We start from the raw sequence: 25,486 nt of genomic DNA on the forward strand, positions 1-25,486 counted from the left end.
TCTGTGAAGATTCTGAATCGTGTCTGAGGGTGACAGGCTCTCCTGGCCTGTTAGTGTCAGCAGGTCTGAAGGCGCAGGCACAAGCAAACTAAGAGGAACAAGAACAGCTCAGTCTAGCTCAGATATATCAGCTTCTCAGTTTTAAGTGGAGAGTTGTTTCCTCTTTCAGGCACTCTGCCAGTATGCACTGCTGCCAAGGGTGGCTATCTCTGAGGCTTCCTTTAAAACAATTAAATTAAATTAAATTAGGGAACTATCCTATTTCATATAAGTCATTTCAGTGGACTAGTGTCAGACTTTCTCTGCATCTATCGAGACTTAAGATGAATGAGAATAAATAAGCACAGGTGTTCCTCAAATTAATGTCTTGCCACTTTTCCACTGCTCTCCAAAACTGTACAGAAGAGAGAAAGACCAAAAATCTCTGCTACTGTCCATCTCTTTCTGTCACATGGGTTTTCTGATGATTTCTCTCAAGACTTTGCTCTGAATCTTTGGCTTCTCGTTTTTTTTCACACCGAAATTTTCTGTTACAAAAAGAGGCAAGTATCTGTCAGACCAAAGTACAGAGATGGATGGACTTCTTTAATGCTGCCTTGGACACTCAGAGAAGTCACTGCACAGGATTTAATCTAGTGTGTGACATGAAAGGTTGCTCTTCAGCTAATACTCTGGGCAGGTTAAATGTAACTGTAGGGTCAGATCTTGAAGCAGGAGCAAAATATTTAAGTAAAATGTCAATTCAGTGAAACGTCAATTCTGCAAGCCATGATGTTACCAGCTTATTTGGGAAAACCCCCAAGTAATAAAACTGCTGTTATATAAATACTTCTTGTTCTTCCCCCACAAAGTTTTACACTACAACTTTGCAACAGTGTTCTGCATCTTACTTTACCAGCTGACTCTACTTCTGTTCATCAGCTACAGAGAGAGTCTCCACACACAAATTTCAAGTCAGAGACTTTCTCTGAATTGGATTCTTTGACAGGTTCCATTATTGCATGTTTTAGCCAGATACAGGGGCTTGATAACTCTCAAAATAAACTAGAAAAAAATATTTTTCTTCAAGAGCAAGAATTTATTTTTTTTTTTAGTTCTTCAATTAATTACCAAATTCCAGCCTTCAGTAATAAGGCAGAAGAGCTTCTGAGCCAAGGTAGAACACACAGATGAAGGCTGGTATAGATCTGTAGACTGATTTGCTCAAATGAAGTGCTTTAGGGAAACACAAGCACATTCTCCTGACTACCTGAAATGTCAGCCTGAAATCCCATTTCTTCCTCAAACACTGAGTGAGGCATTTTGTGGATAACAGTGCCTGTGGATATCTAAGTTTTTTATGACCACTCTGGCTTCTGCTATAGCTACAAGGTAAGAAATGTTGCTCTTGTCTCCTACCTTCACTACCTATTTTGGAGAGACAACTCAGAAAATCCACTCTCCAACTCATTTAAGCAGATCTGAACATCTTTATTGGATACCTTCTCAGACAGACACTTTTCTGCTGAGTGGATTAAATTCTCTCTATACACGACCATATTTCTTTCTTTGAACATGAACAGGGATTTACCTTTTTCCCCACAGTTCTTTTCCTTTCGCTCTAAAAACAGCACATCAGCAACACGAGAGACCAACGCTACCAGCTTCCATCCAGAACCAAGCACCTGTGCCAGAAGTGGTGTTGGTATTTCCTAGCACCCATCCCTACATCTACAGACCCTCCCTGGGGGTGGGGATCATCATAAGGGGTGCAAAGAGAATAATATGTCTGCAAAGCATTTGTCTCCTTTGTGCTGAGATTACCCACCACGACACTGACTGCAGCTGCCTTTGTGATTTATGTCCCTGTTCCTTAATGGCACGAAGCAGTTTTTAAAACCGTGGGAGACAAGTATGCTCAGTGTGTATGGACCCTGCTCACTGAAGCAGCTACCAAACTGCGTTTTGAATAACATCCCTGAATTTACTAATCTCTGCTTATAAAGGCAAAATATTTACACTCCTGAGTCAAAGGCTGGGATCTTCAGTTTGCTCAGCGCTGTCTCAAGTCTGTTCCTCTTGGATACAATGGCAGATTTACCATCAGCTTCTCTGGGAGTCATAGTCAGGCCAAAAACAAGGGCTTATGGAAATGCCATCCACAGTTCGTAATCCTCTGCTGGAAGACTTTCCAGAAAAGCTGTACTGGCAAGCTTCCCCTTCTCCTTCCACAAAAAATATATATTTGCATTTCATGTAGTGCCCCCATTTACTAGATCCTTCAGTGAAAAGTTTGAAGCAAGCAGAAATATTTAGAATCCATTCAGCAAGCACTGTATGTGTGTTCAATAATGGAAAGATTTTGCTTTTAATCTAGATAGACCCATTACTTCATTGCAAGGATATATAGTTTATGATGTTACAAGTAAAACTACAATCCTAGGCTTCCAGACTCCAGTATTTCCTGTTGCACAATACTTCTTCATTTGTTCCAAAGCCAAGGTAAACTGGACAGGTAGAATAGAATTAATTCTATAATCCATAGGCATAGCACAAGTCTTCCTCGTAATTCTCCACCTGTTGTTCCAGACCATAGCTTGTAATTCCAGTGCAATGCACAGCTCTCCATGAGGACTGAGATCATTATCACATCTCTCAGCAACTGCTTTATGGCCCCATTTCTGCCACGGACTGCATACTGGGATACTACAGGCAGGATCAAAGAATAGGGAAAGAAACATGTTGCCACGATAAAAATGAAGTCTTCATCCAGAATAACACTGACTAGTCAGTGTGAAGAGGCCTGTAACATAATATGTTTGGATCTGCTTTTTTAGTTCCTTTATATATATGACTGCCTTATTTCTAGAATTTGCTAACAAGGTATTCAAGATTTATCTGCAGACTTTGAACAGAAGAGGATGTGGACTGCCCAGATCTCAACGCTCGCTGAAGTTATTTGCTGTTTCATGCTGTAAGCTCTCTGCCCTGCCTTCTCTTTTTCTCCTGGCTACCTTTCACTGCCTAACTTTCCATATTGACCACCTTGAGCTCCCCTAAAGGACTGAATCAAACTCTGGTGTTTAAGAAACTCGACAGACATCACCTTCTGTGTCATCAGGTATAGTCTTGTTTGCTCACTGGAGCTGCAAAATCTCTAACAGCCTTGGCATGTGAAACCTGGCTCTGCAGAGGTGAAGCTCAATGAAGCTCATGCTTTCTGTCTTCCACAGCAGAAATCTGCAGGCTGACTTCTGAGCTAGATTTTTTTTTTAACCCTACAATGGGACTTAATGCTTTTGAGAGGCTTCAGTTTGCATTCAACAAATGAACCAATTCTACTTTCATCTGTCAGAAATCCTATGCATCTTAGAGCCTTTAAAGGGAAACGATCCAGGAGGCTTGGCAGGCATTAAAGGCCTCTCATTTACTTGCTGATCAGTTATGTTGCTTATGGTCTTCCACAAACAGATCTTAACTGGGCTGTGGCAGCAAAAGGGAAGAAAGTTGCTCCTGACATTTCCTTGAACACCCTTCAGCAGTGCTATAACCAGCCAGTGAGCATATGCCACTCTTGTGGGTGTTTTTAAATGAGTCTCACTTCTACTCATTTTCCCCCAAATGCTGCACCTTTACCTCTTTTCAGAGACAAATAGTATTCAATTTCTTGAATAGGCATGTTGTCCAGGAATATAGGGATGTTTTATCGCATAGTCCATATACAGATTGCTTGTCTTTGTTACCTGTCCCTGAAGTCCTCTGTCAGGGATGCTCGGGTTTTCTGCTTTGTGTTTCTTTGAGCTTCTTTGTCTAACCTCAGGGCATTGAAACTTAGACCCTTTGATATTCTGTGAGGTCTTCACAGTGAAATACTCATCAAATAACTGCTCTGACATACATGTTGGTCTGGAGTTTAGCCTGACAAATTTAGCAGCTGTCCCATCTCATGTCTTGCTCTGCCTGGACTAGCCACAGGAATAACTCCACTGTACTGGGATGGTGGGTCTGCATGACTCAGAATGGAAAAGACCACCACAGAGCACCAGGGAGGGCAGTGCAGGCTCAGGTGTCTCCCTCCATGTGCCCCTGCAACACACAGTTGGTCCAGCTCATTCCAGCTGCTTCCACAACAGCATCACGTAACCAGGGTTTTTGCAGCCCTCAAAGCAAGCCAGGAGTGTCCGAGCAGTGACAGTGCAGGACACACCAGCCTGTGTCGAGATAGCTCTTGGCTTAAGTCAGCTCTGAAATCCACAAACCTCTAGAATACCCTGGCCTTTTTTTGATCTTATTCTTACCACCACCATCACCCTGACCCTGGTCAGGATGCCCAAGTGCTGCCATATCCTCTCCCTCTCCAGAGAGGAGACTGACCTGGACTTCAGTTACCCAAATGACAAATTGCTACAAGCAGTACCTCTGGCTAAGCTATGCTGATGTCTCTGCAAGCTTTTGGAAGCATTTAATGAAATATTAATGTCATGACATTCAAAAGTAACTTCTGTTCTTGCGTGGAGTATCCCCTTCTCCCATTGTTATGGGAGTCATTTTCTGTTATCTTCTTGCTCCTAAAATTAGACAGAAATTGGTGTCACCCTTGGGACTCTCAACTCCTATGCAAAGAGGTCCCATCAGTTGCACTGCACTAGTTCTAGCCTGTGGCAGCTTCTCAAACACCTTTAATCAGCACAGGAATTACATGGACCTGTTGGAGCACGACCAAAGGAGGGTCCTGAAGATGATCAGAGGGATGGTACCCCTCTCCAAAAGGCTGAGAGAATTGGAGTTGTTTAACCTGAAGGAGAGAGGACTCTAGGCAGACCTTATGGCAGCTTTTTGGTGTTTAAAGGAGCCTTGTAAGAAAGATGGAGATTGAGTTTTTTGTTTGGCCTGTAATGATATGACAAGGGATAATGTTTTTTAGCTAAAAGACTAGATAAAAGGAAGAGATTGTATACAATAGCTTGACTTATTACCTGCCTGCCTTTGGGGGTTGTACGTCACTGTACACTGCCCACCTGTTGGCAAATAAACCACCCACCATCCTCCCTGTTGCTGCCAGGATTTGGATCCTGGCAATCTCCATCTCTGTTTCCTCGTGGCACTTCTAAGCCTCCTAAATTGTTGAAGACTGGTATTGGCTGTTACCTGGAGATTTTGATACAGAAATATCGAAATGTTAAACGACTTTCCATTTCTTCAGAGTCTCTTTGGGATTTTCATTTCCTGTGTCTAAAATGGCATGTGATTTGAAGTGTCATCTCTCTGGCATCGAGTCCTTATTTCCTATATGCTGCATCTGCCTGATTCGATTGTGATGGTCTTTCAGCCACAAAAATATCCGGCAGGGCAGCTCTCACACATGCAATCAAATAAAGGCATTACTCTCTTATAAGACACTGGAAAAATGACTTGTGTAGCCATTGAGGTGTCTCATAACAGCAGCAGGAAACATGTAAGTGGCACACTGTGAGCACGAGAGACAGTAAGGGGTGAAATAGCAGCACGTTGTGCTGGGATCAACGAAAGCTTTTCCCCAGTGCAGCATCAGCCCTGGGATGTGCCTGGACCATGGGCCCCCAGACCTGCTGAGGATCTCCTTGGGTTTTCCAGTCTTGGATGGTGAAATGACTGAGGATATGATTTGGAGGTGCTCAAGCAGAGCATCTCAGGGGCACATTCAGTACACCTGTGATACCTGGGCTATGAAAATTAAAAAGGGAAGGAGTTTTGTTTCCAGGTGCAGCATGGCACCATAAAATGAGCAGCAAGTGTGCCTTTAAAATAGAAAAAAAAAGAAGAAAAAGTGGGGGGCAGAAAAAAACTCCTGTATTTAAATATTTCACACATTGTAACTGAAAGTCTTGAGTGCACGGTCTCATTCTCTTGTGGTTTATAAAAAGATAACTGAGAGAAGTGATAAGGATTTTCCTAGGAGCCTCTGGACAACAAACCCCACTCTATAGAAGTGATGGTGATGTGCCTTTGTGCAGAGAAATGTGAAGACTCACTGAAGCACCCCGAGGTCTGAACAGGGCTGGACTGCACTACTGCCATTACACCTCTGGGCTGCAGGGCAGGCACTCTTTCGGGCAGTGCTTTCCCAAAAGGATGCCCCCAAAGATGACCCGACCTGCACTAAGAGATAGGGGAAAAGCAGAGATTTTTTTAAATGTATTTTATTTTTTTAGGCTGGCAGTACCCATTTCTTAAACTCATATTATTTTCTTAATTCTTCTCCCCCCACCCCCCCAAAAAAAAAATCAAGATAAAAATTGCACTTGGTTTAGATGACTTGTGGGAAGAGTTGTGAAGTTGGGGCTTCTGTTTAAAAAGAGCTGTTGTGACATTTATTTCCTTAATTTAGACAAACTAATGAGGCTTTTTGAGGTTTACTTGTCCATTATTCTGATCTTGCAAAAAATGTTAAAGGGGAAATGCTCTTATAAGCATGATGGAAATTATATAATCAGACGGAAATTATATAATCATGTAAATATTTATTTTTCACTCAAAAAATAAGCTTAAAAGGGGCTGGTTCTTATTTTCTGCAGGAATCTCCTGCAACCTGGATTTAACACTCTCAAAACAAGCCCATTCTGAGCATTTTCAGAGCAGCAATGTGTGACTAGTTTTCAGAGTAGGTACGAGCTTTCTTTACATCACCAGTCTCAAACTTTCTGTGAATCATTGGTGATAGTATAAGACAAAGAGGTAACTATAGCTTTTCACCTCCTGAGATTCACCTGAGTCCTTCTGGATCTATATGATTTATTGACAACAGAGATCAGATGGGCTCCAGTTGCCTTAATCCAGACTGTAATACTTATGGCTCCACACATATGGATTACAAACAGTAGCTGATACTTACTGCCACTGTTGTGCTAGAAGATTTGCAGCAGAGTATCAGGAAAAGGAGAATTATTTCTTTAATCCTCTGCTTCCAAGGACAAGAAATTGCAAGAGCACAGCAGCCCTGTCCCCTTGGTCCAATCTGGGAAGTTGGGCTCATCGAGCAAGGGTACATTGCACATTCCACACTCCATGGGGTGAGTTGCAGATGGAAGATTTACAGTAATTTTCTTGGCTTGGCACCCCTCAGGCTCTAACCAGTGTGTTATTTTAAACAGCATTCTTAATATTAATTCATAAGCCGGTGTCCTATATATATCCATACCTTTCATGCTCTGCAGTGTAGTGGAAGTGGAGGTTGTGGGTGCTTTTAGCAGTGTTTTACAACAGCCCGGAAACCTGGAAGGCACTTCTGCATCCCCAAGAGATGCCACTGAGATCCTGGGGCACATTGGAAACAAAGAAACATAGAGCTGAGAGGTGAAAATTTACTCAGAGACGAAACCAACACTGACTGTAGTTGGGGGAGAGCAGTGAGGGGATGTCTGACGAAAAAACCACCAAGAAGAAAGAAATCTGATCAAACCCCAACATCTAATATAAAAGTCTGCTCTTTGCCTACCTGACAGGCTGGTTACCTTTCATTCTTCAATGGAGACAGGAATATCCTTTGGTGGTATGTGCACACAGCATCTAGCATAGTTGCCATGTGGTCCCAGATGGAGAATTACTAGTGTATGTACATACACATACAGATCTACATATATATATGTATATTTAATGTGTAGCCCGTATTTGAAATCTCACCTATGACCACACCAAGCCAATTTGTGGGTAGATGATGGAAGGTCATAATTAGAATTAATTAATCCAGTGGGAGATCCATTCCCAAGCAGCTCTCAGCAAAAGGCAGATTGGCAATGTAAGGAGGATAAGCTGTACTTCTAAAGCTCTTCTTAGATATTCTTGTCACTTCCAATATCCCCCAGGGTGTGAGCAGCTCTAATCTCCCACTCTGGGAGCCACCCATTTTATTGGTGTGCACTCCTCTCAAGGAGGAGGAGCTAAAGACATAGTCACCTTAAAGATGCTGGTGTCATAAAAACACCTTAAAGATGCTGGTGAAATATAGACACAGGTCATCCTTGCAGTCTGCTTCCCCAGATCCCTCTAAACAATCCAAATGGAGGTAAAAATCTCCATCCAAGCCCAACTCAGCCCCTGGCATGTACACAGAGGCAGGGTTGCTGTTTCTGAACAGTTTGATTGGCAAACAGGGACATAACTGGCTATGTGACTTGCCTGCTTGATAGTGGAGCTGGGAGCTGGAGCCTGGTGCTACCATCCACTGGACCATATCCTCTCCTATGTGGAGAGCTGCTGCCTGGGTTTTTGGAGAAGGAAGCAGATCCTTCATCACTCCCAAACATTTCCAAGATTTTGTTGTGTGGAAGCTAAAGAGAAACTTTCACAAGAACGGGATTTAGTGTTTTGTTACAAAGCAAATTGATTTTTCTTCAATAATCCCATTCTGCGGAGTTTACATCATCTCTTCTGAAGCAAGACCCACTAAGGATGCACTTAGAACCTACTACTATTTAGTGCAGGCACCTCAGTAGTACCAACAGTCTTAATCATGGAGCAACCAACTCCACGTGGCCCAGCACAAAGACACTACAGAAATCAGTTTTTACCTAAAGGTGTTTCTAATCCAAACAATTTTAGCAATAAAAATAGATGTATTTTAAATAGGAGAAATCAAAGTCTGCCCTGAAAATTTGGAAACCAGAGGATAAAAGGAAAAGCCATTCCATCAGAGGAGATAAAATTAGCTGTGGTCTAAATTTCACCGCAGTATCTCATGAGCCTTTGGTGTTCTTCAAATGTCCCACACGTATATTAGTTTTATACCCACTTGAGAATGAAGTAATTTTCACATAGGATTTTTAATGCTTAATTATTCTTCTTTTGTTCTTATCTCTGTCACCATCAGAGTTTTAAGTTGTTTAGTTGCTCTGTGATTTGAGTTTTTCAGTTTTCTGAAGAAAGAGCTCAAAAGTGTTGAAGAAAAATGTGCCACTGACAGAAATGGAGATTTTCAACAGAGGGCATCAGGACCAGCTGGACAGACCCAGACTTCCAGGGAGAAAATCAGCACCAAGCAAATGCCAAAATCAAACTCACAGATATTAAAATCTGTGGTTTTTCTCTTCCAGTTGCATCTCTACTGGCACCAACCTCATACCTCTGCACACACTGGAACACTAACATCCTATTTTTATCAGTCAGCCACCATGCAACATTCCCTTGTAAATATAATGTCAATGACAAGAAAGCCCAGACTGGCTATATTTATCTCCAAGTTTCTCTAGAAAATATGTGTGATTTATCCTCATTTGTCTCAAGCTTGTAAAAATGTTAAGTCTCATAAAGTCCTTGGGAAAGCCCACAAATCCATGAACACTTCAGGAACATGTCTGCCAAAAATCTTGTATTTCTTAATCTCACTCCTTTACATACATATTTTTAAATATTATGTTTTTAAATGAAAGAAAATCCCAGAGAAAACATCTGTATAAAATGAAGATCAGAGTAGAGAATATAGTTGTAGAACTTAAAAGGCATTTTCCTAACAGGTTGTAATTATCCTTAAAAAGGGCCTAAAACCCCCAGGAAGCCCAGATATAAATATACACTACAGAAGAATTAAAAGCATGTTAAGGTAATAAACAGAGAAGTATCCAGTGACCTGATCTGGCTCCCACTAGTTTAAGTGGAGAGTACTATTGCTGTCAATGGGAAGGGATCCTGATTTAACCATAGGGTGACAGGGGTGAAGGGACAGTTGTTCAAATCATTGATCATGGGAAACTGTTGGCAGTTCACTGCAGATGGTAAAAGTTGGTATCAGTTCCTTGTGTTTTACACTGCCTCTCCCTATCATTTTGGATGTCTGGTTGTTTTACACAACTTTACAATGGCATACCTTTTTTTTTTTTCCTTAAGCATTTAATTAATTTGTTTATTTTAACACAATGAGATAGTTTTTAAGGAAATTATTTTCACCTGACTGAGGTTTTTCTAAAGGGTAATTGCAGTCACATTTCCCAACAACTGTTTCTTCATTGAAAGAGGCGAGGCAATCTTTTAAAACCACTGGCCATCCAGCATCTCCCATCAAAATATATTGAAAATGGCACCACCAGTTTAGGACACAACTCCAGGAACCCACCAAAGAGATCAAGATTTTGATGTGGAAGTGACTCATGGGGCACCATGGCCAAAGGGGCTGGGAAACCCCTTCTTCTCAAATGAGTGTTGAAGGGGGCCAGGAGCTGGCCTGGCTCTGAGCCAGGGGATGTGGAAATCCCTCAGGAACATGCTGTTTGTCAAACTGAGAAAAGGAAGGGCATCTCTCGATAGGTCTGAGTTAGCAGAATTGGAATGGAAAAGGTGGTTTCCAAGACAAAGCTCCCAGACATTGCTGAAGCACCCTGAAGTCTTCAGTCATGGTCAGACCTTCTGGTTAATAGTTTGGGCATTTTACCAGTGAGCTACAAGACCAGGAATGGCAACTGTTTTTTCCAATTCCTTCCTTTTTTTTTTTTTTTAATTAATTGCATGTTAAAAATTAAGTCTAGCCAGGACCCACGTCCTCATAGATCTGTCTGGGGAAGCATTATCTCATGGGCTGTATGAGTACCTGCCACTCATGCTGCAGTGGATTTGGCAAAAAAGAGGTGATTTGGAAAAGAAACGCTCCAGAGAAATTAAGCCCTTTTATACAGGTAATCAACTGAAGTGAGTGAAAGGGCTTTTCCTCCCGAGAGCTCCTTGCCCTAGTGGAAGTGATTCTATAGATGCTATTTTGAAAGCATGTCATATCCATTGTGTTTTGAAACATTTAATTATTTGTGACTCCCTTCAGCGTGGGAGCCTTTCCTCAGCACTGCTAGGTGGGGTAATAGCTCATAATCAGCTCCTGGATGTCGCGTGGAGTCTGTTGCTGTGGGATGGGGAATCGGTGACAGAAGGATATTTGGGGCTTGGGTGCCTGGGGTTCAACACAGATTTATGCTCATGGTATTTAGCTCGTGGCACGCAGGTATGCCTGGTTTTATATAATGGTTTTGTGTGTGCAACTCTCCCCATTAATTTGCATTTTCTTTGAAAACAAATGACTTTGGCGTGTATAGATTTGTATGCACTTTTGCTTTAGGACAGCACTCATAAATGCTTAGAGTGATCTGGAAAAGTTACGCAGCTGTATCTAAGGCACTATCAAATGTATCCTTAGAGCAGATGGCTCATAAAATTACGCATGTGCTTGGAATATTTGAATCTACCATCCACAGAAACATTCTAGAAACAAAGCTAGAAGTTAGAAAGGCTTAACTGTAGAAAATTAGGATTATTTCAAGAAACTGACTGCTCTCCACATTTTTTTTAACCAAAATAACATCCAATTTTATCAAATACCTTCATGAACTGAACAGAAAAACAGCCAAACTTTTCTTACCAGCTGTACACAAGGGATGCTTCAGGGACAACCGTCCCCCTAAAGATAAAAACAGAAACTAGTTCTTACTGTTAATTTCCCTACGTGTATAAACATTTCCCAGTGTTTAAGTAAAACCAGCTCTTAGTTTTCTGTGGAATGGGGGTTAACTCCCTGGAGAAAGGCAGGGAGTCCCAACTAGTGGCTGGAAGGAGCTGACCTTTGGTACCTGTAAGTGCAGCAGAGAGGCGGCCGCTCCTGCCAGCTGGGGTGATAATCCCCTTTGCCTCTGGTAAGCGATAGCTGATAAGTCTGCACAGAATTACTTGGTGATGCTTATTTGTCAGCTGGGGCTCTTTTCACCACTAAGTTAATCAGAGTCAATTTTTGGGCGGGAGGGAAGCTTAATTTAGACTGCTCTTAGGTGAGGTTATGAATTTCTGCTGCCTTCCTCTGGGCAGGTATGCAGGTAGATGTGTTGAAGGGCAGCTCTAAATGTTTGCAGTAGAATTTTTTTGGAGAAAGAAAAAGTGAAAAACCACCACAACTTCAACATTCCTGGAATACCTTTCACAGATGCTAAGTGCCCTTGTTTTTGTTCAGACTGACTGAAGGAAGAGGCAGCGCTTTTCTCATGGCTGCTGGGATGCTGGTGATGCTCACTGGGGCAGCAGTGAGGATGCCCATGACTTTTGGGCTACAAGCATGCCAGCTTTGTGATTTACAGCTGTCTCTAGTAGAAGGCAGGACCAGGGCTCTGAAGCTTGGACACACTCTGTTTTCCCTAGTTTTGAGCAGGATTTATACCACACTAGACATAGGCTGGAACTGTGCATTGCCGTAGAAAATCTGGTATAAAATACATAAATCTCCTGGGCAGTCAATTGTTCCTCTCTGTGCAGAGCTCACCTGGATCACCTCTGCTCTTGATCCATCATTCAGACAGACTTAAACTGCTCTTAGACGCCCTTTCTTAGGGTGGGCGCACTCATAGTGATTTTGTGCTACAGAATTGGAGTGAGGCTCTTCTGGATCTTCTGCATCCAGTGCACTTAGATAACCTCTATAAGCATGATCTAGATATTTAAGCACACATACATATATGATACATATAGTGAAGCTTATAGGTATACACTTCCCTCCCACTAAAGTCAAAGGATCAATGCTTTGAAGCATTGACTGTAAGTATAGAATAACATGAGTCCATGAAATGTTTTGAAACACACCTCAAATGGACAGTTTGTCATGTCTCTGTAGTACCTTGTGACCCAGAAATATCTTTGAAGTAAACCTCCTGCTTACTTCTTTTATCTTGGATATGCAAAAGCAGTGCAGCCACTGATAGCTTTATTAAGAAATAAAAAAGAAATTATGTAAAATGATAAGGTGTGATAAGAAGACATGGTAGGCCAGCCCAGGTTGCATTTCTTTTGTAAGTTTTTTCCTTTCTGTCTGCTAATTTATGATTCTCTCCTCAAAAGTCTTATGTCACTTGGCTGGGGTGGCTTAACAGAGTTTTCTCAGGTAGTGAAAGTGTATTGCTTTCTGTCCAGAGATAGGAAGGGGAAAAAAAATCTGTTGCTCTTGACTGAGGACAGGCAATGTCACCTGAAGCTCCCATCCCCAAGGACTGTGTGATGTATTTCATCATTCCCTGTACATGTGGGAAGGTGCACATGTGACCTTGAGAACAGAAATGGGACCTTGAGAACAGAAATGGGACCTTGAAAACAGAAATGGCCCCTGCTGTAGTGGAGGGCTCAGTAAATGGGACCATAAGATATGTAAGTAGCTTCAGGCACAAGTGGAGTGAGTGAGGATGGAGTAGTCAGGGGAGACACAAAATCCACCCTCTAAGGTAAAATGGAGACTCTAGCCTGGGCAGTATCCATGCTACTAATGTCACATTAGAGGCTATTGTAGGTGAAAATGTAACTGCATTAGCTGAGTCCCGAAGCAAAGAGAATAGCCGAAAGTATTTAGGAACTACCATTTACATGGAGGCCTGTTTTTCCAACCCCTTGTACTCACAGGGGGATGAGTGTGGGCACCAGAGGACAGCCAGAGATAAGCAGTGTGCAGTCACTGTACAGCTGGTGGCTCCAGCTCCAGGGTAAGCTGGAATAGCATTCACCAATCCACATCCCTGCTGATGCTGGGGAGACACAGACCAGCTTAAACCTACCCCAGTCTCAATCACTGCTGTGATAGTGAGGGCAAAAAACAGGGATTTCAGTTGAAATCTAAGCAGGAGCCTAGGTTAACTGTAACTCGAAGTCATGGCCAGATGGTTACCATCCAGCAGAGGAATAATGAAGGTATTAAGGTTAATTTAACAGGCTTAAGTCTATAGGTGGTCTCAGAGAGCTGCAGCCAAGTAGCTGAAACCTGCCACCCTTTACTTGCCCTGGGAGTGTGCAAGAAGCAGCAGTGGATGGAGGCTCGTGTGATACTCCCAGTGTAGGTTTAGTGCTGTGGAGGATGTGGAGGATTTCCTTGGGGAGCAGGGGGGGAGGCTGAAGACCTGCCATTCTGAGCAGAGAGTACAGGCAGAGAAGGATAGAGGAGTTTAAGAAACTCTGAGCTTTTAGCTATCGAAATCTATGAAGCATAGAAATTGTCCACAGATTAGAAAATTTTATCTACTGTCATGTATAAGACTAGTTAAAAATTTCCAGCGGGGTTTCCATTTATCAGTGTTATTTCCAGCACTCTTGTCCCCTGACAGGCGTGTTGCTGCTTTAAAATTACAACTTTAATAGACTAGTGAGAAGAACTTGCTGTTTTATTTTGAACACCAGAAAGCAGGAACCCTTTTGACTCACCTACTCTCAGGGATGGAAAAAGAGGTTTGGGAAGTCCATGGTGTCATCCCCAGGGATGAGGTGGCCTAGCAGGTACTGTCAGGGGATACCTAAGGGGAGCGTCACCCCTTAGCTGGGAACCAATGGCTCCAGGGATGCAGTTGCTCAGCTCAGATCTGTATCCTGTGGGAATCCCAGCAAGCCAGCACTTCATCTTTGCTCTCTTTCCCTCAATGAAATTCCATGGCATACTCTCCAGCACCAAGGTCTCCCGAGGAGGGTGAAGTCTATCCATGCATTCCAAAAGGAGGTGTTCACCTCCAGCCTGACCTGCTCAGCGCTTCACCTCACAGACCTTCCCAGTTGTTCCCTCCAAGGAGGTGGCCCAAGCCCAAGCCCAAGCCCAAGCCCAGCAGCATGGACAGCTGTATTTCAGTGCCTGAGATGGTGCCTGTTGAGTCTGCTAGCCCACACGTGGCCAATGGGATCTGAACACTTAAACTTTTTCCAGCACAATAGATTATCAAACTTAATTTTATCTCATACTTTCTTTCCTTTGCTGAGTACTTGTATATGCTGAGTCACATATATGACTTGTTCCCAGGTTCTCTGTCCAGTCAACCTTTCCTGACAATATCCAGCATCCCTTGCAGGCAGCTCTTCCTTAGGAGAGCTCAATTTGCCTGAGGAAGGGGTGGGAAAGGATGATCAAAGCACATGGGTTCCTCCTCAGATTCTTTTTCTTCCTGAGTTTATCCAGTCAGCATTTGAGTGCATTTGAGTCCACACTGCAGAGCAAGGGAGGAATAGGGCCCTTTGTTTGCTTGTTGCTAAAGCACCTTACTTCTAATTAACAGAGTGATTTAATTAACATTAGGCAGAATCCGCCTGGTTTTGTTCCCTTAAGGGATAAGGGGAGGATAGCAGGCAAGGCAAACAGGTAACATCCTCTTCTGACACTAATTCTCCAGGGCACGGTCCTGATTTCTGAAGGCTGCTCCAGGCTATTTCCTTCAGACGCTTTGAATCTGAGGAAGAAATAAAAAACGGAGTGTGAATAAAGTTCACATTTGGGGAGAAAGGTTGGCTTTGACTGACTATTTGTTTCCTCAAATGGTGGTGGGAAGCAGAGGCAGTTTCTGAGAGATCACAAACAACTTTTGGTACAGCTTAGAGCAGAACTCGGAAAAACAAACTTGGTGATTTTTGTTTTTCTTTAATTTCAGCTGAAAATGATGTGTACAATGTTATTCCTTCCTGCCGTGCTGAGATCCTCATTATTCAGAGGAATAAACACTTGCTGCTGCAGATTTTAAGTGTATGGATCAGAGAAGTGATAAGGGACGGCTACTGGTACTAGTTAGGTGTCCACCCAGACCTGGGTATGACGGATTTGTAACACACTATACAAAGCAAGATGAGTTTACGATATATTCACAGCAATATATTCATTGCCTTCGTTAAGTGTGGGATTGTCAGATTTTTGGCATTGCAGAGAGCGTCTCTGTGAAGCACGGGGCCAGAAGTATTTTGGTATGGTACAGAGAAATGAAACATTTCATAGGTAGCCTCAGCCTGGCTGCATTTTAGGTTGTCTTCTGCCTCCCCTCTCCAGCGGGCTGACAGGGCACTTACTGTGTCGTGCTTCATTTTTGTTTGGTTAAATCCACTGCTTTAATCAGCGCTTCTGATTTTTTCCTGATGTGTTGCTGCTGATTCTTGTTGGTAGGGGGGAAAAAGATGCCCTTCTCTGAATGCAACACTGGAGCAAAATATCCTGTCTTTATTATTTTCAATTAATATTAAGACTGAACAACGCAGCTTTGGCACAGTCTAAAGTGCGAACAAGGCGAATTAGACGAGAGATTACGCATTTTTGGCATTCTGGCATTAGCTAAAATAATTTAAGCTTTGTCTTTGGTGGTGGTCTTAAAGCAAGTGGAATGCGAAGGTGGAATTCGGGACCAGCTCCAGCATAGCCTGGTGTGAATTTCTTTCTTTAGAAGAGAGTGTTTAATTCCACATATTAACATGTTGGGCTATTTTACTAAAAGTGAAGTTACGCTGATTAGTTACACTACAGAAGCTAAAGTATGTACATCTGCTTGAAGCAGGCATTTAATGGCAGGAATAATGGCTAACTTTGCTCATGTAACATTTTACTTTAAGCATCTTGAGATGCACATAACTGGTGCTACAGCTGGGAGAGGGTTTTTTTCAATTTATTTTTATTTTCTTTTAAATTAGCAGAATTCAAATAGTTTATTTTTTAAGTTACTTCCTCCCCTCAGATTACAGGAATTTCACCTCCTTCCTTATTACAAGAATTTAATCCCTTCCTTGCCAAAATGAACTGTCCTTCTCCTAAAATAAAACTGTGATGAATGGGACTAGAAAGGTAAATTCTTAAACTTTTTTCAAATGTGCTGTTACACAACAAAGTTCCCGGTATTGATTAAGCCCAGGTGGTCTGCTCACCCAGCAAACAGATATTTTACAAAGCTTTATTATGCCTCATTAGAATTCAGTCCTTTAGAAGATTTCTAATTATATTGTCTAATAAAACTAAACCTTCGAAGCTATTTGCATATTATATGAAGAAATCTCATACAACAAACTCACAGTGGATTCAATTAACATAATAGCTAATTATATAACCCATCAGCCTTTAGAGTAGCTCGGCATTCATGTTGCTCCTGTTTTAGCCTAGAGCAAAGGAGGTTTGAATTTTCACTTCTAAATATTGACTTTTAACTAATATCAAAAATGATTTGAACACTTTTGTGGATGAAAAGATAATGATTAAACTACATGAAACATTTTAAAAGACTTGTTTCCAAGTCACTGAAACAATTCCTGTTTAAACCTAAAGCTTTCCATATTATCCGTTCTGAGTCTGTTCATATTTTATTAAAAAAAGGGCCAGATAAGTCTAATTATTTTGACAAATGTTTGATTGACAGCTCGGTTATTTTGAAACTGCCTACTTCCTGCACTTACATTGTGTATATTTTTCATTGCATTTTGTAATGCAATTGTATTCTTGGCCAGTTGTATCTATCAAGCAAGAAATTTAGGACTAGATTAACAGAGACATAGTAATGAACAGGCATTTGAGCACCCTATAATTGACTGTTATTAAGGTGTTGTCACAGTGGTCTGTAATGAATTCTCTTGTTTTCTTTTGAAATTGGATGAGATATTCTGGTGGGAAACAAAGTAAAAAAAAAAAAAAAAACCCCAACACAAAAACAAATGCAAAAGTTTCCTTAAACCTTAAAAAAAAAAAAAAACTCCCCAAAGAAACAAAGCCCTCTTATTTATTTTTTTCCTTTTTAAAGATTCAAATTATTTGAAGGTGCTTCCAATTTTGAAATGCTCAGTAGAAAAGCAGGGAGGGAAGGAGCAAATTTTGTGACTTAGTTGAAAACTTAAAAAAAAAAAAATTGTGTATCCATCAACTTCCTCGTCAAATGTAATGAAAAACCTGCTGGATATCATATTTATGTTTTTACGCAAGATAGAAGATAAAGTTTGTTGCTGAGTAAATGGTTTTCTCCCATTACAATGATGGCTGCCTTTTCATTCATATTTTAATGAGGTTAGTATCTCTGAGACAGCTTTTTCGGGGTGGAGGCCCATGTCTCCGGTACAATTACAATAGGAGTTGCTTTATTGACAAGTACTATTCAAAATCTTCACAGTATAGAAAGAAAGGCTTTAGTTTTCCACCACTTGTCCAAATACTTATTCCTCTCTTACTATTAAAACACTTTCAGAAAGAGCACTCTCAACTGCCTACAGCCCTGCACACCGGGCAGGGCACAGCTCAGCACAAAAATACTTCGCTTAAATTCAACTTGCATTTATTTCTGCAAAGATTTCCCTCATCAAACCCCAACAAGTAGACACCAAAAATTAATAGACTGCCCTGGCAGCTTCTACATCCATAGGTTTACAAGAAACATGCTCAGATAATGGTAGTTCCTACCTGAAGTGTGAGTCTGACTCCAGCCAAATGAGGGAAGGCAAAGTTATGCAGAGATTGAGCATCCAATATCTCTTTTATTAGACAGAAACAAAAAACGAGTAAATCCAACTATTGGCAAGTTAAGCTCTCGTATTTTTATTCATCTTCTCCATGTATATCCTATCTCTCCAATATTTTTCATTACATTTTCAGGGAGTACAGCCCAAATCTAAATATGATGCTAAATATAAGGCTGAACCCCATCACATAGGTGCCAGTACGTGCACAGAAACTTACTTGTGCATCCAAAAGAAAGCACACTCAGCAAAACCCTTTCTGTAAATTTGTGGGGATTGTCACGTAAGTTTTGAGGGTTCGTTCTTGTTTTCAGACGTTGGATATGTTTTTTTCCAGGTCGGTCCTTGGTTGTGCTGCACATGGTAACGTTCAGGAGACGTGAGTACCTGTGTTTGCGTAGGGTACCCTGCAGCATCCATGGGCTTTGACTCAGCCACACTCAGTGCTTTCCTGACCAGCCAGGAAGCTGCAGGGGATATGACTACACACCTGAATATTGGTTGGAGTACAGACATGAAAAAAATCTTTTTTTTTTTTTCAGAATTTGCAGAGTAAAACCCTTCTGCTGATGATACAGAATCTCTCTATGTGAAAAGAAATGCAGACATGAAAAGTGGCTTTCCCCCTCAACTAATTTAAGTTACTATCCTGGGTGTAGCTTAGAAGGGGAACGAAATTTAGTGCAATTTATTGTTATAGCAGTCAGATTGCAAAAAAAGAAAATCCCACCCGAAACAACACTGACCTCAATAGAAGTGATGCCAGGGCAGGAATTAGATTATATGATCGAATCTCACCTTCTGTCATAAGGGCTGTAAAAACTTCCTCCCACGTTCACAGGATTTTTTATTTTCTACCTTCAGAAGCTACCACGTATTTCTTGGTTTTCAGGGGGAAAGTGTTTGCTCTGTGCCTAAGCTGCCAGAGACTCTGCACTCTCCGTCCTGGTGGGAGGAAGAAGCATCAGAGTTTGGAGCACAAGTTTCAAACACCACAAGTTTCTGCCACCACCTTCTGCCACCACTACGTATTTTTTCAGTTTGTGAGATATTGTGTTTTCTCGAAAAAAAAAAATAAATTTGCATCCCAGTAGATGAGACAGAATTTTAATAACAAAATGTGGGGTTTGTATGAGGCTGTCTTTCCTGTAAAATAAGTCATGCTGCCCTACAAACAGGATTGGGAGCAAAAGGCTACCGTCGTTTTATTATATTTTTTGTCCTCTTTTTTTACTAGGCACTTTTTTGTGTTTCCCAGACTTTTTTTTTCCTTTTTTTTTTTTAGTCACTTTTTTGCTCTTCCCAGGTTTCATAAAAAGCAGATTCCCCATCCGTATGTGACCGGGGGAGGGAGAGATTTCATAATGGGCCCTGGTGCAAGAAGAAGACGAAGGGGGACAGAGAGGGAAAAAAAAACCCTCTAAGCTTTAATTTTAATTCTCCTGCCTTTATTTATCTGATTTGTGGCCAGATGGTGGTGAAGCAAGGCAACCCCTTTGTGCAAATGAAGCCCACATGTGAAAGTCCTTCTGTAATGTAATCATTGAGACCGGAAGGGTTCATACTGTGTCTGAAAAGAGACAATGGAGCCGGGATATATCAACATCGCCGAAATCGAGTTCATTTGCGATGCAGGCCCTTTGACTATGGTTGTCATGAAAACTTCCTACTTTGATCAGCAGAGGGTGGAGAGAAAAAGAAGAAGAAGGAAAAAAAAAAAAAGAAGTCTTCTAAAGGGGCAGGGATGCAGCGCGGGTGTTTGCTGTGCACTTGGCTCCGGTTCACGCCCCTTTCCGGAAGACGCAACAGGGAGAGGAGCATCTTGCACCTTGACCTGTCTAGACAGGGCGCGAAGTTTGGGGTTTTTTTTTTGTCCCCGTTTCCAAGGGCGAGGGTTGCTCTTTGACCCCCACCACCAGCGGTGGTGGCTCTCAGGGCGTAGGTAGTGGACAGAGGTTTCCTGCTGAATTCTCGCCGCGGCCGGGAGGGAAGGGGATGGACAAAGACACGGACCAGCTGTTCGGAAATAAAGCTGAAATAGTAGAACCTGGGAGAAGCTAGGTTTTGTAAGCTATTATTTTCTGCACAAAACCCCTGGGAGGTATTAAACAGCTGCATCTGAGCTGGCGAGCAGCGGCTAAAAGACAGAGCAACAACTGAGAGCCCGGGACTTTTGCAAACTCCGCTTCAACCAGAGAAACAAGTGGCTGGAGCGCCAAGGGCTTTCCTGGCCCGAAACATCCGCCGCCGCCGGCCGTGTCCCTTCGCCGCGGTCTCTTCGGGCTGCCGGGAGGTTCCAAACTGGGAGGCTGGCTTCTGGAGGAGGGCGAGGGGCACGAGGGGCGCGGTGGGTGTGAGCCGGAAGGGTCGGCGCAGGTTCTCCAGGGCCACCTTAGCTGGAGCTGACGTTTTTAATTACGTGTGTAATGTAATGTGTCAACGGTTCTGCATAGCGAGAGGGATGTTCTTTTTTTCCTCTTTCTGCGATCTAACTGGGCATTATCTGTATGAAGTGTGGGTTTTTTGGTGATATAATAAGCAAAAAAAATCAATTTCTTCCTCCATGAGGTTCCTTTAGCTAAGTCAGAGAGCAACTTAACAGAGTTGTTGGGACAGAAAAGGAGATGGGATAGATTTGCTCCTAGGCGAGGGGAGAAAAATCTATGCAGATTATAAAAAAAAAAAAGCAGTGTTTAATCTGATGCTTACAAACCTTTGAAATTTGGGGTAGGCCAACATAACAAATGAGTAACCTTTTATTTTCCAGCCAAAGCTGTGTCAGTGTGCCCATCCTTTCTCGTCACTAGCAAATTCATGCAGATCGTGCCTTGTTTTAAGATTCTTGCCATATTTTAACATACTCCACACTGGTTCCTCACAAAAACCGGCTGAGTATTTGGTGATAACACTGCATTTTGTCAGATGCTTTATAACGTTATTTAGAAATGTATTTGGATCTATTTAGGGCTTCATAAATATGAATAAAGCATTTACAAAAGGCACGCCACTTGCAGAAGTAACCCACGGATTAGACCAGCTGCTTTATATGTTACAGATTTCCTAAACTTCGACAGTTCAAAACTACAATTTACTCATGGATTTTTTCTAAGTGATTAAATATAAATCAGCGTTTCCCAGCAAAAAAAATATCTCTGCTGATTTATGTGCAGGAAATAAGGGAATTGTACTAGTGGCTAAAATCCAGATTGCTAACTGGAGTTTCAAATATTTATGGACAAATTAGGGGAGGAGGGGAGGGATGTCATCCTTTTTTTTTTCCTTAGGCCTTGTGGCATAGGGATGGGTTTTCTCAGCTAATTCTACTAAAAACACCGAGGTTCTCTGCCTGGCTTTGTGCCAGAGCCTTCATATACACATATATCTATATCTATATTTTTTTTTTTAATGCTTTTGGGGTCTTTTTTTTTTTTTTTAACTCTTGTGAAAATTGTGTAAAAAAAAAAAAAAAAGGACTTACAAAAAAGCCAGGGGGTTGTGCTGGCCCTGGCCTTTTGAGCAGTTTGGGACTTGAAAGAAGCAGGGGAGTGAGCCAGTGAGGAGCACAGGCAGAGCTCTGCCTCGGTCACTGCCAGCTCACGGTTATTGCATGTCCTGGCAGGTATTGCTTTGATTTTTTTAGTCAAGTACAGCAAAGAGCCTTTCTCTCTCTCTCTCTCTCTCTCTCTCTCTCTGTGTGTGTATGTGTTTATACTGAGCATGACTTCCAGCAAGCAGATTTTATTTCAGTATGGTTTTTCTCCGCCCACGTTAAAGAGCTTCCCCTTGTTTATGGGTTGAAGGCTAGATTTTGGAGACAGGAACTCCCTCTTAATATGCACCCTGACTTCTTAGGAGGTGCCAAACACCAGGCTGAGTGGTGTATCCCCTTGGACCTGCACTCACCTACCCTTCATGGGGGGGTAGAGACCCATTTTGTGGCACCGAGGTGAATTCTCAGCAGCTCCCTAAATGCCAGGGCGAGGGGGGGCTCAGCAGCTCAGTGCTGTCGACTGCTCTATCTGCACTGAAATCAGAGCTGCATCCGCAAGGCCAGGGAGCTGTATTTATTGCACATCGTGACCACTAATATCAGACTACAAAATGGGCTTGTTTTATTTAAATGTTGAGTGCCTCCTCCACGAGTCCATGTTGAAAGGGGCGGGGGGTGGGGTCGAGTGTCCCTAACCAAGTAAAATGCCTTTTGGAGGGGCTTTCCCCCCCCCCGCCCCAGTCCATGAATGTGTTTTTGAAACAACAGTGAGGTTGGGCATGAAGTTTAAGTAATATTTGGTAGCATGAATTCTTGGGCATTCCCCATTCATCCCCACGCTGTGTAGGGCAGGGAGAGCAGAGCGAGCCGAGGACTCCTCGCAGCCGCCCTGCTTATTTCTAGCTATTAAAAAAAAAAAAAAAAAAAAAAAAAACACAGTACGAGTATCCTCCTTTTTTTCATCCTTACAGTGGGAAAGTATCGTAGAGGAGTATGAAGATGAAATATTCTCACTTATCGCCCAAGAGGCAGACTATCTAGCTGACAAGCTGTGCAGTGAAAAATCAGGTACTGTGTCTGATGTAACATGTGCTCTCTCTACAGCCGTGTGGGGTTGGGTGTTTTTTTCAAACCCAGCGTACTGCTTTGGAGGAGAAGTGGGCTGTTGTTGAATAAGCAATGACACTACATGGTTTTTAAAGAGAAGAAAAAACAAAACAAAACAAAACTCCCCTTTCTTAAAGGCTTTTAATTCTTTTAATTCTTTCGTGCATACTAATGCAGCATAATCTGAGCATCCCAGCTAACGTGGTGTGTTTTCCTCCTGGTGTTACATGATTTTTTTGCTCCTTGTGTGTCTGTGCTGTCACTTCCAGGTCAGAAATGAAACTAACCCTCTTGCAACAAAATACAGGCATTTGTTTCTCCTGGTTACTTGCTAATTGCAGCCACTAAGCTGGACCGTGAGACATGAGAGGGCAGGGTTAGAAATGTGTTATTCATTTTTAGATGAACTCTTCATTGCCATCAGACAAGAGTTGTCCTTAGAAGGGCTGGCCAGCCCACTGCCATCACCTGCTAGGGAAAATGTATTTTATAAATATTTAATGTTTTCTTTCTCCATAAAATATGTAATTCCAAATAAGTAAGGCCTCTTTTCAATCCTGACAAAGTAAGGAAATGCTTTCTTAAGCTTATTTAAGATCATCCTCCATTCCTCTATTTCTTTCCTTCATTTTCAGTGTTGCTGCTTTTTTTTTTTTTAACTTTTACTTTTATTTCTGAATCTGAAAAGAATATAAGGCACTAAGTATTCTAAGATTTTAAATGAAGTGGGGTTATCCTTCCTCAATGTGCTGCCTTTAGTGCAGGAATATGCATGAAAATATCGATCTCTGAATCAAGGCTTGTAAATATTGGGGGGTGTGTGTGTGTGTTTGAGATTTAAAGGCTGTAACCATTACTTGGGATGTGATAAACAGGGCTTGTAAAAAGTACTAGAAGTTGGAAAAGAAGTTCTTAGAAATAAGTTTGTATACTTTAAAGTGTCAGAGTATTTGTAATACTTATTGAAAACACATAATCGGGAGCACTGGAGAACTCCATCTATAATGCCACAAAGTTCTCTCTTATAATCTCCCTGGACAAATAATCCCCAGAAAATAAACTTTCCAGAACAAATTTGATTTATTACAGATATTTCTTATTTGTCATCTCTGCCGTGATAGAGCTACTCTCGGTTGTGACAGAACAGACACAAGGAGTAGCAAATTATTTAGAAAACAATGTACTTCCTCCAAAATGGACGACAGGGTTTCTGGTAGTGGGTTTTGCGCAGAAAAACTTTCTGGATGTTTTGGAAACAAAACCCAGAGCGGTCTGTGGGATAGTGTAGAAAAATCATCATCTTCCAGAGTGATTTTCTCAGAGAGGAGGAGACGGGGATAAATGCTCTCTCCTCCTCGGGTCCTCTCATAGCAGCCCCTAACCCTTTCAGAGAACAAATTGCAGTTTTGTGCATCTTCAGGAACTCTGTAAAAGTATTTTCTGAAGGCACAGGCAAAATATTGATATCAAAGCCCACGCTGTTAAAAACTTCTTTTTATTATTTTTTTTCATGGATGTACTCAAAAGCTTTCACCTCCCCGCCTCCCCCTTTAAAATCACATTTTGGGTTTAAAACCCACACTGTGTGCTCATCCAGCCTTCTTACATCAACAAGATAATTTCCTTCCTTCTGGCAGACGAGATTGCTGTAAGCGCACGTTCGCCTCCTTCACACAAATACCCCCCTGCATATGTGCAGGGCTGCTCTTTCTGACTATAAATAGTGGTCCACAGAGGGGAAAGTAGTTTAGTTTTCTTCCTGGCAATTAGCACAGACAAACAAGCTTCCATTTAATAAACAGAAGTATAAGTTCTCAACGTTGCAAATACAGGATGCTTGCAAAAGCGGCAGGAACACTACAGAGGATGCTGAGCTACCCTGGCATGAAAATAAGGACAAGAAATTAATCTGCCATTCACCATATCAACCCACTGCCCTTTAAAAAAATGTTAGTATGATAAAGAATAAAGACTAAAAAAAGCCACAGAGAGGGTTTTTTTTAAAATATAATTCGCTCTACATATAAAGTGGGATGAAAATAAATGTATTAAATTGAATTTAAGATAATGAAAACACGTTTTCATAAACTCTGCAGCAGGAAGGAGATGGCAGAGGAGCACAGTAATACCTGACAGAGCAGGAAAGTACCTGCTTATGTTTTTCCAGGGAAAATAAATTCAGACACCGGTGGCATTGGAAACGGCGAGTCTTCGAATTTGTGTCAGGCTTCACACCAGCCACGCAGCTCTAACATATAACTTACCAAAGCCTCCAACTCACAGAACACAATGAGACTTATATTATTAGGTCTTATCTATCTTACAACGGCAATTTTCATTAATACGTTATATTAAAGCAATATTACACTCTTATCATCCTACTGTAAATTATTGGCTCTTTTTATTCAGAGCTCTGTGTGTTCATTTAGAATGGCATTTTTAACTTTTTTTTTTTTTTTTTTGCTGAATTATCATACTAAGCGACAGGAACAGTATAGAAAACCTCTCCACGGGCCAGTTGCAGATTTTGATGCTTGTGGATTTCACCATAAAGTAGGGGGAAAAAAAAAAACCTAACAAAACCAAACCAAGTCAGTGATGTATTCATTTCATTATTATGCTTTTAATTTTGTTTTAAAAGTCTACGTATGTGAACATGGCTTTTTTCTTGTGGGCCACTGAGGACTTAATATTGGTGTAATCAAACCC

At 41.7% G+C, this 25,486-nt stretch overlaps 1 protein-coding gene across 1 annotated transcript in view; it reads left to right on the forward strand.

Moving 5' to 3' along the window:
• Window positions 1–23,057, forward strand: part of CNPY1 (canopy FGF signaling regulator 1) — a 31,939-nt gene extending 8,882 nt beyond the window's left edge. Inside the window, 3 exon segments of the mRNA XM_051812877.1 lie at window positions 20,749–20,907; window positions 22,642–22,738; window positions 23,047–23,057. Coding sequence (XP_051668837.1) covers window positions 20,749–20,907; window positions 22,642–22,738; window positions 23,047–23,057 — 267 coding nt within the window.
• The last annotated feature ends 2,429 nt before the right edge of the window (window positions 23,058–25,486 follow it).

This window comes from Manacus candei, unplaced genomic scaffold (genome assembly GCF_025592945.1).
Source record: "Manacus candei isolate 608988 ecotype Guabito, Panama unplaced genomic scaffold, ASM2559294v1 h1tg000089l, whole genome shotgun sequence".
Classification (NCBI taxonomy): Eukaryota; Metazoa; Chordata; class Aves; order Passeriformes; family Pipridae; genus Manacus; species Manacus candei.